This window comes from Hydra vulgaris, chromosome 08 (genome assembly GCF_038396675.1).
Source record: "Hydra vulgaris chromosome 08, alternate assembly HydraT2T_AEP".
Taxonomy (NCBI): domain Eukaryota; kingdom Metazoa; phylum Cnidaria; class Hydrozoa; order Anthoathecata; family Hydridae; genus Hydra; species Hydra vulgaris.
Genome location: NC_088927.1, coordinates 3,118,274 through 3,133,785, shown reverse-complemented (window position 1 = coordinate 3,133,785; position 15,512 = coordinate 3,118,274). Strand labels below are relative to the sequence as shown.

At 30.2% G+C, this 15,512-nt stretch overlaps 2 protein-coding genes across 2 annotated transcripts in view; one reads left to right on the top strand and one right to left on the bottom strand.

Moving 5' to 3' along the window:
* LOC100202706 (beta-1,3-galactosyltransferase 5) overlaps nt 1–6,654 on the top strand; it is a 29,852-nt gene extending 23,198 nt beyond the window's left edge. The window contains exon 2 of the mRNA XM_065802286.1: nt 6,406–6,654. Within this exon, the coding sequence (XP_065658358.1) occupies nt 6,406–6,602 (197 nt within the window). The 3' untranslated portion in view covers nt 6,603–6,654. The remainder of the gene's footprint in view (nt 1–6,405) is intronic.
* A 4,484-nt stretch (nt 6,655–11,138) lies between these two features.
* Nucleotides 11,139–12,021, bottom strand: LOC136082927 (uncharacterized). Its single transcript, XM_065802341.1, has 2 exons — nt 11,882–12,021; nt 11,139–11,796 (listed from the first exon to the last, which is right to left on the bottom strand). Exons 1-2 carry the CDS (start codon nt 12,019–12,021, stop codon nt 11,139–11,141), a joined length of 798 nt encoding a protein of 265 aa, XP_065658413.1.
* Between the last annotated feature and the right edge of the window lie 3,491 nt (nt 12,022–15,512).

The following is a 15,512-nucleotide window of genomic DNA, read 5'->3' as shown; positions in this document are numbered from 1 at the left end:
TTAACTGCGGTACATTTGGGGGGTTATCTTTAGCGTCGACAAAGTTAATACCTAAAGTGTTGTAAGTTTCTAATGTGTGTTTTGCATAATGACATCTCGCTCCGTCAGGCCAAAATAAAATTTTCATGTTTTGATGCTTGGAATTTATAAATGGAAGAAGTCTTTTTGTAATACATTCTTTAGAATAAGTTTTTGCATCCAGTGCACAGTTTTTTACAGCAAAATAAGGCGATGAATGACCAAAACGACTGATTGCAATCCAAACGAGAACTTTCTCGTCAAACTTTTTTTTGAAGTTGAATTTAATGTTAGGATCAGTTTGAGAACTATCCTTTGTATAGTAGCCAGAGTTTTGTGAACAATTTGCACCATTTACACAGAAATAAGATTCATCGTCCATGATGATTTCAAACTCATTTGTAGCTTGAAAAAAGTTTTTGAAAGTTTCAATAAGTTTTTCTTTTGTTTAATTTCTTGCTTTTCTGTTGTTTTTGGTGCATTTTTTCTTTTGGTATACTTTAGTCCATGCATACTTAATAATCTATTTACGTATGAAACGCTTATCTTATATTTTAGTGCCAATTTTCTTTGCGAAATCCCGATTCTCTCTTCTGCTCTTGCAATCATGGACTCTCTTTTTTCTGGTGTAATTTTAAAAGGTTTTCTGCCGCAACCGATTTTACTATTCATTGGCAAATTATTTTCAGACCTTTTAATTATGTCATAAATTGTAGATTTAGCGATTCCCATTCTCTTAAAATGATCCACTGTAAATTTCTTTCCACTGTTTATGTTTTGTTTATAAAAATTTCCAATCACATTTCTAACATCGTTCTCTTTTAGATGCTCCATGTTTATTTGAATTAATTATTTATACTCAATTTTGCCACAAAATGAAACTGTTGTTGTTGACCGATTAAATTTAAAAATTTCGAATCGAAAATTCGAAATTTAGAACAATTTGTGTACGTTTGAAATCAGTCCGGATTTTTTGTGAACAGACGTTATTTTTTACATATGAAAATTGTAATATTGTATAATCAGCGAAATTAAAGTTATGATTTAAAGAAAAAAATCGAACTAATGTATTAGTTAGATTTTTTTTAACGCAGTCATTATTGTATGAGTCAGGAAAACATGAAGATGGAAAAAAGTTTCAAACGATTGATGTGCGGGAAAAAAACAAATAAAAGGTTTTAAAGCAAGCAAGGACAGATACAGTAAAAGATGCAACTTTGCTAAATGAAAAGTCGAGAGAGAATGAGTTTTGGTTAATGGAACTAAAGCTGATAGCTCCTTTGAGCAGCGACCATGGTAGTATTTGTAAAAAAAGAAAGAATTGCAACTTTACTACAAGAGAAAAATGGCTGAAGATTGGCAGATCTGGCCAACTACGTTTACAATGCGTTTTTGGACCTTGTCAAGAAGAAAAAAGAGCATCATTAGAAGAACCAGCCTAAATATGACAACAGCATTCCATACAGTAACGAAGTATCGTTGAAGTAAAGAATTGTAATAGGAGTAAAACAATGTTGAGCACAATAAAGACAAGCAACCTTAGTAGATGCTAACTTTGCAATTGATTGAATTGCAATTGATTGGCTTTTAATAGAGATCAGGAAAGAATAATAATCCAAAAAGACGCAAAGTAGAAGACTTAGTGAAAGGGTTGTTGTTTATCAGTGTAGGAATGCCGACAATATTGCAATAGTTAGCAGTAAATAATTGAGTTTGGTTAGAGTTAAAATTTACAAGCCGGTGCAAGCCCTAAGCTGTTATTGAGGTGAGATCAGATTTAAGATTGGCTGCCGATTCTAAGAGATTGAAAAGAAAAGACCTTTTTGTCATGACAGGAGTATGAAGTCGGGTCATCAGCAAATAAATGTAAGATTGAAAGGAAGATCATTAATGTAGATAATTGACAATACAGGACCAAGGATAAAACCTAGAGGATCCCCATAAGTTACTGGAATTGAAGAAAACTGTTAGCCTTTGAAAAACACTTTAATATAGTGGTTTAAAAATAATTTAAGAATCTCAAAAATTTTCCCAGATACTCCATAGGAAGCAAGCTTATGAAGTGGAACAACATGACAAACTTTATTGAAAGCTTTAGATAAGACAAGAGTTCTAGCCTCGCATCCTCCATCTAGTTCACAATAAAATCTTTCAATTGCAGCAGTAAACAAGTCAGCCTTAGAACAAGAAAATTAAAAATATATTGGTTGTAATCAAAGTGGTTCTAAGGGAGTCAGTTGTTAGACTCAAGATGTTAGAATTTGTTGATTAGAGACTCAAAGACCTTGCTAATAATAGAGAGAAGACTGATCGGGCAATAGTTTATTTCATTTAGTTCAGTCATTTATACAGTTTAACAGTCTTTTCTTCTATATAATTTTTTCATGGGCGTTTGGTAAAGGTAAAATTGAAATAAAAATTATATCATGGTCTACTATATTCACGGCCGTTTATCTTACTTTTTTGAGTGGAACTTAAGTCCGGGTTTGTAAGTTTTTAACATAAAAAGCGCTTAAATATTATATTTAAAACCATTCTTTTTACAGAATTTACTATCTTTAAAAAAAGTTATATAAAAAAATAGTCAAAAAATAAGCTACGCCAAAAAGTACATTTGAATATTTAAGCAATAAACACTAAAAAGTTGCATCTTTTCATTTTCCAACAGACCAAACTTAAATCTACTTTAAGTTTGATCTGTTGAAAATATAGAATCTAATTGATTCTAATATACCATATTAGTATATTAGAATCAACTATTATTGATTCTAATATACTAATACAGCATATTAGAATCTAAATTGCTATCCCAGCAAGAACACAACACGTTGAAACAACGTTGAATTAACGTTGATCAACATTGAAATAACGTTGATCAACGTTGTTTCAACGTTGTTTCAACGTTGTGTGCTTGCTGGCATCATGCCAGTTGTAGAGCATTTCTTTAGTTTATTAAAATGTTCTTATTATTTGGCTTTTTTAAACTACTTTTTACCATTTTTTTCATAGTATTAAAATAGAATATATATATATATGAATATATATATATATAATATATATATATACATGAATATATATATATATATATATATATATATATATATATACATATATACATATATACATATATACATATATACATATATATATATATATATATATATATATATATATATATATATATATATATATATATATATATATATATATATATATATATATATATATATATATATATATATATATATACATAGATATATATTACAGAATAATATAATATAAATAGATATTAATGTATTTTGATTGAACAAATATTACACAAATGTCTTCAAATCTTTGAAACTTATTTTATCTTGAATAAAAACGTATACTGAAAATCAATTGCCACTGCATATTGTAGAACTATAAGTTAAAAATTAAGATTTGAGTTTTTTAAAAATAAAAAATTCAGCGCAGCCATTTTTCCAGTAAAATTCGGCCTCTAAAATGTAAATATTCTTCAAAAATGTAAGATATACGGCTGGGAAAATAGTAAGCCATGGGAAATTATTGAACTAATAGAATTCATATTTATTTCGTCATTTTCACATTTTACAATGTTATCTATAAATTTAAACAAATATATATAATTACAAGCTGAGTGGGGCAAGTAGAAGTCAAAATGACTTATCATCAAGCCCCTTTGTGAAATACAATAAAAATACAATTAAATTTTACATCTTCCAATATTACATAAAAGAGTGAAATTAATAAGTTTAAAAAAAAAAAAAAAATTTGGTTAGAAATTTTAGAAGGTTAAAAAAGAACTTAAAGTTAAAAAAAAAAACTTAAAGTTAAAAAGAGAAGAAATTTAAGATAAAGTTAAAATATAAAATAACAAATAAAAAATTACAAATCTGTACATATTCGTATACATATTAAAGACAATAAACAAAAAAAAACTTAATTCGCTTCATATGCATATACATATTCAATACAATATTAAAATTAAATAAAGTACATAAAAAATTAAAAATACAAAACTATTTCGATTTTTTTTTCAAAAAATGAGAGAATGTACGTAATGTTTAAATTTAGTAAGTGTTTTTTTATAGTTCCTTTAAATATAGCAATAGATTTTATTTTTTTCGTATTTTCGTCAAGAACCGAATTCCACAAGCGTGGTCCTCGGCATATAGTCGAGAAGTCAGATCTTTTGAGTGATGTTAGTGGGATGTAGTAATTACTCATTGAATGTCTTATTTCATATTTATGATTAATTCGAGTGAAACTTTTAGAAAAATATTTTGGAATCATTTCATTTTGAAGTTTAAACATAAATAACAAGTTATGGTATATATTTAGTTTGAATACATTTAGAGCATTTAATTCCTTGAGTAACGGCTCGGCACTTTCGTATCTACTTGCGCCCAAAACTAATCTAATTGCTTGCTTTTGTTTTGTATAAATAATTTTTAGGAAAGATAAATAATTGTTTGCCCAGGCAATATTACAATAGTTAATATGACTATGTATAAATGAAAAGTATAAATTTTTTAAACATAAATTATTTAAAAGATGTTTTGTCTTGTACATAATCCCCAGGGTCTTTGAAACTTTGTTCTCGACTAGCTTTATTTGGCTTTTCCAATTTAAATTCTCATCGAAAATTATTCCTAGTGTTTTCATTGAAAAAACTCTTTTTATTTTAATATTGTTAATTGTTAGTTCAGGTAATTTGAGTGGAAGGTTCTCGGATTTAGATGACTTAGCAAACAAAATATATTTCGTTTTTTCAATATTTAATGAAAGTTTATTTGCTTCAAACCACTCATTAAGATATATTAATTCTGTGTTTACAATATAAAAAATATTTTTTAAATTTGAGTCAGAAAAGAAAACATTTGTGTCATCAGCAAAAATAATATAATTAAGTATTTTTGAAGACCAATAAATATCATTAACATAAATTAAAAACAGCAGGGGTCCAAGTATTGATCCTTGGCGAACTCCGCAATGTATTGATTCAAATGGGGAACATGTTAAGTCATATGGTACTCCTTGTTTACGATTTTGTAAATAACATTGCAGCCACTTTAAATTGGAGTGAACTACTCCATAATTGTGTAGTTTATAAATTAGAATCTTGTGGTTGACAGTATCAAATGCTATGATAGATCTAGAAAAATTCCGAGTGTGTAACTGTCGTTATCAAAACTATTTAAAATTTGGTTGGCAAGATCAATTACTGCATGTTCCGTGGAATGGTTGTTGCGAAATCCAAACTGTTTATGATAATGAATGTTGTTTTTGTCAAGATAATTGTACAGTCTGTTGTGCATAATACGCTCTAGTATTTTGAAAAAACAAGAAAGTATGGAAATTGGTCTGTAGTTAGATTTTATTGAGTCATCACCGCCTTTGTATATCAGAATTATTTTTGCTAATTTTAGTTGGTCAGGAAAAATGCCGTTTTTTAGGGAAAGATTAAAAATATTGTTTAAAGTCGCAAATAAACAAAAAAAAAAAATTTTTTGAAAATTTTTTATGATTTTAATTTAAACAGATAATAATGTATGTTGACGTTGTCTGATGAGTGTTGACGATGTCTACTTGCACACATTAGTATTTATCCCCAAGTTTTTAACAATTTTCACGCGTTGACAATGAAACTTGCGACTTTTGTCAGCCGCAGTGACCCCAGTGCCCGAGCCAACTGTGAATTTGTGAAACAGTTTGATACTGGAGACATACTGGAAAGAGCTTATTAAAAAAACATCTCTTTGAATTTAAAGTAGTCTGCCGTTCCGTGCAAAAATCAGCAGATTGGTTTAAATTTACAATGGTATTTATTTGGATACGCTTAAACTCAGATCCGAGTTTAATGCTGAACATTGTTACTTTGATTTTTTATATTTTTATATTTGGTTGTGATCTGTGATTTTTTAATTATTTTAGTCGAGTAAAAAAAAATAAGCATAAGTCGAGAAAAAATTGTTGTTTCATTATGCTTTTACTTGATCTTGGGTAATTTTATAGAAATGCCGGTGGAGGGTCCGTAAAGCTAAAGATGACTCTATCTCTAATACACATTTTCCCCCTAATAAACAGCCATTACTTCGAAACCATGAAGACAATAGAGCATAAGATGATTAAAAGAATAATCTAACATGAGAAATTAACTTGAGTAATTAACTACAATTGTTCTTGTAACTTATAAAATGTTTGAGCTTCTATTAATTTCTAATTTGAAAAAAATTTATTTATCATTGTATATTTTATAGTAAATTCGGTTTTAATTTATCATTATAAAATGTTAAATAGTTTCAAAGCCAAAAATATTTTTTTTATATATAAATGATTTTTGCTTGTTTTTTTAATTATCTTTTATTTGTCGTTTTATTTTAGGTATCCCAGCAATACATACACAAGGATTTTACATGTCGAACATCGAGTGTGAGCACGAAGACGATATTATTGCGTCGCATCCAGTAAAAGATTTCGAATGTTTAAAATTTTTAACGAATAAAAGTTCACAAATAAACAATATCACGGAATATATTATTATATATATAATTTTGACGTTCATAAAATATATTTTATAATATGTTTTTTTATTAACTTATTTGATTAAAGTGAGTTACAGTACATATACAACTGTATATGCATTTGTTGTGTACATATCTATTGCGTAACTGTATGTGCAGTTATATATCCATATAGACAGTTATAGAGCACAAAACTATAAAACTTGCTAACGCAATTTATACTTTGTAGCAATCTGGTTTATTTAAAAATAAACTCTGCCGTGTAAACTATATTTTGCAGCAAGCCCAGCAGTTCTTTTTTTGCGTTTCTAAGAAAATCAATATTTAAAATTTAAATTGTAAAGGCTTTCTGCCAAAATTTCAGAATAAATTCTTGAATATTTTCAAAGTTGTATTATACTTGTGACTAGATATAGTGGACACACACCCCATTGATTGTTGAACATTTATTGATAATAAACAAATACACACACAAAAAAATGTACTCATACAGTATCGGATAAACCAAGTGCAACCAAATAATGCTAATTTAGTTTCTTTATATAAAAGTGCTGCATTTTTTCAATTTAGAGAAATAACTATGTTTTATTCATCACAAAGTTCATTATTTGTACACGAAAATTAATAAATTAATCAAAAGTATTAAAAAAAGTGGATTTCCTTCTGGACAAAACAAGTGCAACTCGACAAAATGTTGACCAAGCTGTATTTCGATATCAATATTTCGTGGCGAATCCTTTGTTGTCGATCACAGCCTTGCATCTTTGAGGCATAGATTCGATCAGGTGATCAATGAAACTTTGTGGAATCGCTAGCCAGACCTTTTGGATTTGTTCAAACAGTTGATCCTTATTACGAACACCTTCACGATTAATTTTGCGGTTGAAGATCTCCCACAGGTTCTCGATAGGATTGAGATCCGGAGATTGAGGCGGCCAATCCATCACCGATAGGTGGTTGTCTTGAAACCACTGCTTGACTACTTTTGCAGTGTGTTTCGGATCGTTGTCTTGCTGAAAAACCCATTTTATTGGCATATTCCATTCAGCATGAGGTAACATAACATTTTTCAGGATATTTTTATTCATGAAACGGTCCATTATTCCATCGTTTCGATGTATTAGACCTAGACCGTTAGCAGAAAAACACCCCCAGACCATTACATTGCTTCCACCATGCTTCACGGTCTTATGGCAGTAACGTAAATCGAGGCGTTTTCCGCCGGGTCGACGTACACGGCTAATGCCATCGCTCCCAATGATGTTGAACTTCGATTCATCTATGAACAGGACAGTTTGCCATTTTTGCACATTCCAGTCAATATGAGATGCAGCAAACAGAAGTCTTTTCTTCTGGTTTTTTAGTGAAATCAGTGGTTTCTTTGCAGGGCGTCGAGAAAACAATCCGGCTTCAACAGCACGTCGTCTGATTGTTTGGTCCAATACAGGCAGCTCTAATTGCTTTTGTATCTCGACTAATGATATCAAGGGATCCTTCTTGACGGATCTGACGATCATAGAACCCTCTCTAGAAGTGGTGGAACGCAGTCTTCCATCTTTGTTATCTGCTGCCAACTTCCCCGTAGAACGATATTTGGAACATAGTCTTGATACGGTCCATTTTTTCACGCGATATTTATCAGAAATACTTTTTTGTGACATTCCACTTACGTAATCGCCAATAATTTTCTTTCTTAGTTCCAATCCAAGATTGTCGGGAGCCATTTTTGCACTTGAAGTCATAAAAATAATAAAAATTAATAATCACGCCTCTCAAAGCTTACCGTGTTACATTTACCTTGTGATGATACAATAATGCTCTGTGGAACACAACGTCTTGGTTGGATGTGGACTGTATTGATGTAATGAAACACTTGTTGTATTTCACTTCTTGTATTGATGTTCTTTGATGAAACACTTTGATAAAACTCACTTCGATAAACTGTCTTGATAATACTGACTGATTGACTTCCATATACTGACTGAAATACATATCGATTTACATGTCTCTTATATAGTAAAATGAACCTGTGTGAACCTGTTCTAGATGCTTCTTTTCTATGCTTCTGGAAGCTTCTGGATGCGTCTGGATGCTTCTGAATGTTTCTGGATATTTCTGGATGCTACTGGATGCTTTCAGATGCTTCTTCTGGAAACTTCTGGAAGCTTCTGCATGCTTCTGGAAATTTCTAGAACTTCCTTTAATTATTAAAAAACTTCCGTGACATTGACACGGACCAGACTTAAGAAAATGAAACAAACCAAAAAAGTTGCACTTGTTTTGTCCGCTGCAAAATGGCACTTGTCAACGAAATTCTGCCTGTGTGCTGTCACCTGTCAGCTGATTGCTCATGTCATGGCATGCTATGACTCCAGACTCCTCAACTGTTTGCTGTGATAGTATAGTTCGTTTCGTTTTTAAGACATGTAAAATAAGGAACACTTTTTAGCATTGTTCGATGTTGGTTGCATATGTTTTGTCCAATACTGTACGTTCTCTTGGTTCTCGACTGACAAGTAATGTGATTAGTCGCAAATATATACCGTTGTATCAAAATTTAACAAAAGTATACTTTTGTTAAATCATGATAAATAATAAATAGCAAGCAGAGGTTACTCTTAAGCAACTTATCTAAAAAAAAGTGATTTTCTTCTTCAAAATGAGAAGTAGAAACTAACAAATTAAAAATAGCAAACCAAAATAAATATTAACATGAAAAACTATATTGCATAAAAAAAATTAAATTAACAACGATTCAAAATAAAACATGGCCGACATCATGGGTTTCGAAGTGGAGAGGTGCAATTGTCAATTTCTAAAATAAGACCTCAATATTTGCAATTTTCTAAATAATAAAAAAATATCCTGTAGAAAAAAATGTCGGGGGGAGGAGGCATATACCCCTTGGCCCTCCCCACCCCCTCCCTGGTGTCGTCGGCTCTGAAGAATCCAACTTTTTTTACTCTCTTTTCTTTATTTGCTTGTTTAGATTTGTCGGTGTTAAAAATAACGACAAACAAGGCTTTAAAAAAAAAATCATAATGATCTTATTAACATGATCTTCTTTTATCATATCAAGAAACTTTGATAACTTTTACACATCAAGATCACAAGAATAAAAAATTACAATAAATCGTGTCATAAATCTAAAGTGATTGTTAATATAATAAAAAAATGTTATATATAATAAAAAAGTTGAACCTTATTGTCAGAACCAGGGTTTCCAGCTAGAACTTTTTTTAAAAGGAACTGAATAGGTTCGAACTATTACGGGAAATAGTTCGAACTATTTTGAACTTTATTTTAAGTAGTTAAAGTACACAAAAGTAAAACAAAGTATGCGTAAAAGTTTTTTGTTTATCATCATTAATAAGAACAAATGCAAGTAATGAGCACTATTCATAGCTTGCTTTAAAAACGTCAATGCATCTAAAGTTTCGTTATTTAACACGTTTGCTGCCAACTACGAGAATACTCGTAGTAAGTTGGCGTCATTTATTTGCCAACTACGAGTATACTCACAGTTCGCGGGACTTTGATATTTGCCAATTACGAGAATACTCGTAGTAAGCCGGCGGAGTAGGCTCGTAGATATACTAAGTTATTTCAAATAATATTTGTGCATGACTGGCTTTGTCTATTCACTTTTTCTTTATTTTTCTTAGCTTCACATTTGATTTCAGAAAATATTACATTCAAGTTTTTATTTTAAAAATCCAAGGAACCTAGTTTAAATGCGGATAAAGACAGAAATAGCTTAAAGCAAATAAAAGTAAAATATTGATAAAGCTTTAATTTTATTTCATGAAAATTAAAGTGTAAACCTATTCTTTTTAATGATACATTCTGAAACATTCGCCAATACATAACGGAGGTCGAGCAGACTCGACATGGTTTTGTTGGGAATTTTTTTTTTTCATTTGGTGGTATTGAAGACAAGTAGCGGAAGCTATTATTGGTGATTCGAGGCACAATCTCATTTAAACGTTCACCCCCAGCAAGTACACAACGTTGAAACAACGTTGAAATAACGTTAATCAACGTCGATCAACGTTATTTCAACGTTGTTTCAACATTGTGTGCTTGCTGGGAATAAATCCGTAACAATTAATTCTCTAAACTTAAGCAAGGAAATTGTTTTATCTATATTTGCTGTTTAGACAGTAAAAAAGTATTAAAAAGATGAAGTGCTACTTTTTTATACCATCTAATTGTCTTTCTTAGGCAATCCTAATATGATACCATTTGTTCCGTCTTATCTCCTCCTGACATAAATTGGTTTTAATATTGGGTTTCATTTTCTTCTTTCCTCCCCTATTTGTCACTTCAATCATTTGCAACGAATGCAAGCTAATTATTAGCACGTCTCTTTTGTCTTTCCATTTAGCAACCACTACATCCTCTCTGCTTCTGCTTATAACGTCTCCCTATTTCAGTTTTGATTTTGTACATTCTTTTGGATTTGACTTTCAGTCAGTTCTTAAAGTACCACAAATGTATGTTTTTTGATTTATCATGTGCTATCATATTTACTTTTAGTACAATGCCATCTGATTCGCAAAGCTCAAAGAACTTGATACCATACTTATGTCTTTAATATTTCACATACTGCCTAAAAACAAGACGTTCCTTCCAAAACATCATTGACTTATCGATTGATATTTTTTTATTAGGACAGTAGATGTTGTTCATTGTATTATTTAAGTGATCGAGAAGTCCAATAATTTTACACAAGCGTTCACTACCTGAATCTTCAATGTTAATAAAATGCCAAAACAATAATATTAGTTGGAATTTATTTTGTGGCATTATTCTAGAAAATAAAGGAACTCTATAGAGACTTTTCTTAGACCAATAGTGTTCTAAAGATGGCATTTTGACACACCCCATATGAAAAAGAACTCCAAGAAACTGCCGCATATCTTCTGAATTTATTGGTTTCCAATCTTTAAAATGTGAGTTTCTTCTAAGGGGATGCTGCTTATTTATTTCTTGCGTTGCGTAACGATTAGTTTCAACTACCATATTATTTATAAGCTCTTCTGTAACAAGTAGTCTAAAGAAATCTAATGGTTTCTTGCTCTCCATGTTTATCTTCAAACCAGGATCGGCAGTAAATTGAATTTGTTTTACAATATTCGGTTCATCTTTCCATTGGTTTGAATTTCTAGATGGATTTGTTTCAGAAGTTGTTTTGTCAGGCAAAATATTACTTATAAGATCTACTTTTTGAGCTTTGTTTTGATTTTGTCTAAGCAAGACCACCCGTTGTTCTAGCTCATTTCGGTGGCATTAAAAAATCTTCTGCAGTGGCTGCTAGATGAACGTCTGTAAACTGATTGCCAACACTTTCTTCAGTGTTATTATCTTCAGAACCTGATTCTAATACAGTCAAGCTCGAAGACGTAGTAGTGTAAGCGAAAAATGAATCCGAATCTTCAATATCATCATCTTCACTATCCTCACAATCTTCCATAATCATAGGTGCTGATCCAATTGTGGAATATTAGTGATGAGCTAATATGAGATAGATAAATTCATAAATCATCTATTTATAAAAAAGAAATTGCTTATCTATAAAACACATTAATTATTATACTGTGGAAAAATGTTCGAAGTGCACATTAAAATGTTTTTTAATATACTAAAAAACATTTTGTAAACGTTGTGTAAATCAAATTTTTTTTCACATTTTTGATAACATGCCGTACAATGTAGTCATCAAATATATTTTAACTTCTACCCAGGAAGCACACAACGTTGAAACAACGTTGAAATTATGTTGAAATAACGCTGATCGACGTTGATCAACGTCGTTTCAACGTTGTTTCAACGTCGTTTCAACGTTGTTTCAACGTGGTGTGCTTGCTGGGTAGTCTAAAAAACACAACAATTTAGAATTAAGAAAACAAAATATAAATTACCTTTTTTACCGATGATAACTCCCAATGTGCATGTGCATGTGCAAAAAAATTGAAACACTGTTCATAACAATATTGCATTAAATAAGCTACATTACTATACCATTTCAAGATGTAATTGAGAACTTGAAAATTGTAATTAAAAAAAGTAAGATGCAATTGAGAAATACAACATGTAATTTAGAAGTCACAATATGTAATTAAGAACCACAAAATGTAATTAACAAATTTTAAAATGTAATTGAGAAACCCAACATGTAAATAAAAAATCGCAATATGTAATTGGAAAAACAAAAGTTCTAATTAAGAAATCGTAATATGGAAATGAGAATACATTATTTGTTATTGCAAATTACCAATGCAAGCTTAAAGGTCATTATAAAAAATCTTCTTGTACATGCATTTTAATTAGTTAATAATATCAAATTTAGCATTTGTATGCATCAGCAATACATTAATACAGTAATGGAATTGAAAGGTCATTGTGTTATTTGTCAATACATTACAAACAGAAAGTATGTTATTAAATTGAATCCGTGCATTTATTTCACTAAATTTGTTTAAATCCACTGTTGAAACAACCAGAACCACCTTGTCCAATTTGTAGACATGAAATACATACAACCGAATAAGTTGAAAGAAAACATTATGTTTTATCTTCATCGAATGAGTTATTGAATGTGCTGAGCGAAATGACGACCCAATCGTCATTTTGAGACTCTGGCGCAAACTTTAGGTGTCAAATATAAGACAGCGTACAATTGGGTTCTTAGCGGAAATTTAAATTTCCTTGGAAGATATGGAGTTACCGCTAACCACAAATCCCTTTTTCATCACTTTTTTATTTTATTGATAATATATTATTATTTATTGAAAACCAACCCATATGGCCACTTTGGTCAAATTAGGATCAAACCTAATATTACAAGGTAAAATAAAGCAACAAAATTAAAAATTCAAATAACTTCTTTCTGATAGTCTATATTATAAATATTTCTCAATTACAACTTTTATCTTCTAAATTACATCTAACGTTTCTTAATTACAACTTTCAAGTTCTCCATTACATCTTGATAAGGTGTTGTCACCGCAATGAGTTATACTCATAACGTTGTTACGAGTAAATCTCGTACTTTGGCACTGGAGAAAAAAATTTCTTCTCCATTGCCAAAGTACGAGTATACTCGTAGTGCTTATTTTTTGTCAGTTATACTCAGAATAAAAATACTATAGAATTATTTTAGATTAAAAATATTTTATTTATTGAAATGTTGATATCTAGCCTTGGCAATGAGAACGAAACCGCGAAAAACAGCCTCCGCAAAAATTAATCGTTGCAGACATTTTGGCTTAGCAAAGAAACAAAGCATTGTTTAAAATAGCTCGGCAGCGAACGTATTAAAGTTGCAGTCTAAAACTAGAAAAAAGATTTCTCGGCTTTTACTTATGTAGGAGAAGAGCTATAAAAAGTAAATGTAAATATTTGATCCTAGCTTTGTTAGCTATGTTAGCTTTGTTAGTTTTGTTAGCTTTGTTAGCTTTGTTAGCTTTGTTAGCTTTGTTAGCTTTGTTAGCTTTGTTAGCTTTGTTAGCTTTGTTAGCTTTGTTAGCTTTGTTAGCTTTGTTAGCTTTATTAGCTTTGTTAGCTTTGTTAGCTTTGTTAGCTTTGTTAGCTTTGTTAACTTTGTTAGCTTTGTTAGCTTTGTTAGCTTTGTTAGCTTTGTTAGATTTGTTAGCTTTGTTAGCTTTGTTAGCTTTGTTAGCTTTGTTAGCTTTGTTAGCTTTGTTAGCTTTGTTAGCTTTGTTAGCTTTGTTAGCTTTGTTAGCTTTGTTAGCTTTATTAGCTTTGTTAGCTTTGTTAACTTTGTTAGCTTTGTTAGCTTTGTTAGCTTTGTTAGCTTTGTTAGATTTGTTAGCTTTGTTAGCTTTGTTAGCTTTGTTAGCTTTGTTAGCTTTGTTAGCTTTGTTAGCTTTGTTAGCTTTGTTAGCTTTATTAGCTTTGTTAGCTTTGTTAGCTTTGTTAGCTTTGTTAGCTTTGTTAGCTTTGTTAGATTTGTTAGTTTTGTTAGCTTTGTTAGCTTTGTTAGCTTTAAAAATAGCACTTTTTAAACAAGGTTAGCTCTAATTTCCTGATGATCAAATCTCATTTCAATGATTGTTCAATAAAAAGTTTGAGTTGTTGAGCTAAATTCAATACAAATTTAATACTTTTGACATTATTAATTATACTATCAGTATTTACTTCCTTGTCAACATTAAACCTATCGTCAGTTGGCTGAAATAATTGTTGCCAAATTTTTCGTCTTTATTTAAGGCAGTTAGATTTGAAAAGTACTTCATAAGTTGAATTAAATGAATGTTTATTTTTTCAATCATTCTATTTTCAAATTTTTAACTTATAGGTTGTTATATAATACTGTTGACTTATAGGTGTATTAGCTACATGAAATTTTTTTCTTGTATATTCAATCACAATTTCATAAAACAAAAAAACAGCTTATTCTTTTGAAAGAGCATTATTGGCCATTTTTAGTGCTTTTACAGCAACGCAAAGTTCATTAATGACATCAAGCTTATTTTTAGTTAGAGAAAAATCAGTATTCATACCAATCATTATTTTTACTTCTGTTTGCACCTCTAAAAAGCGTTGCAGCATATCAAAAGTACTGCTTCATCTTTTCCTTGAATCACAAATAAAAGATTTTTCTTTTCCAAACTTTTCAATTACATTTTGTTGAAGTTCATTACCATTGTTCACTGGTGATCTACAAAATTTTTAATCAAATTTTTTATTCTTGCAACTGTTCCTTGATTCTCAAGCTTCAATAATGGAAAATAATCTTCACTAAATGTATGAACAGTTTTAATATCACCACCAAACTTCAGTCCCAGTGTTCATCATTACTACAACCTTGATCATAATCTATAGCTTCCATATAACCATCAACAGGGTTATAATCAAAACCATCTGTATCAAATTTTTTGAAAACAGCACATCACAATTACACATAGATAAATAGCGTTGATGTAATACATTTGATGTTCG

Coding starts and splice junctions, on each gene's coding strand:
- LOC136082927 (XM_065802341.1), bottom strand. CDS start 12,021: ATGGAAGATTGTGAGGATAGTGAAGATGATGATATTGAAGATTCGGAT. Junction 11,797..11,881: donor GAAGAAAGTGTTGGCAATCA/GTTTACAGACGT, acceptor GGTCTTGCTTAG/ACAAAATCAAAACAAAGCTC.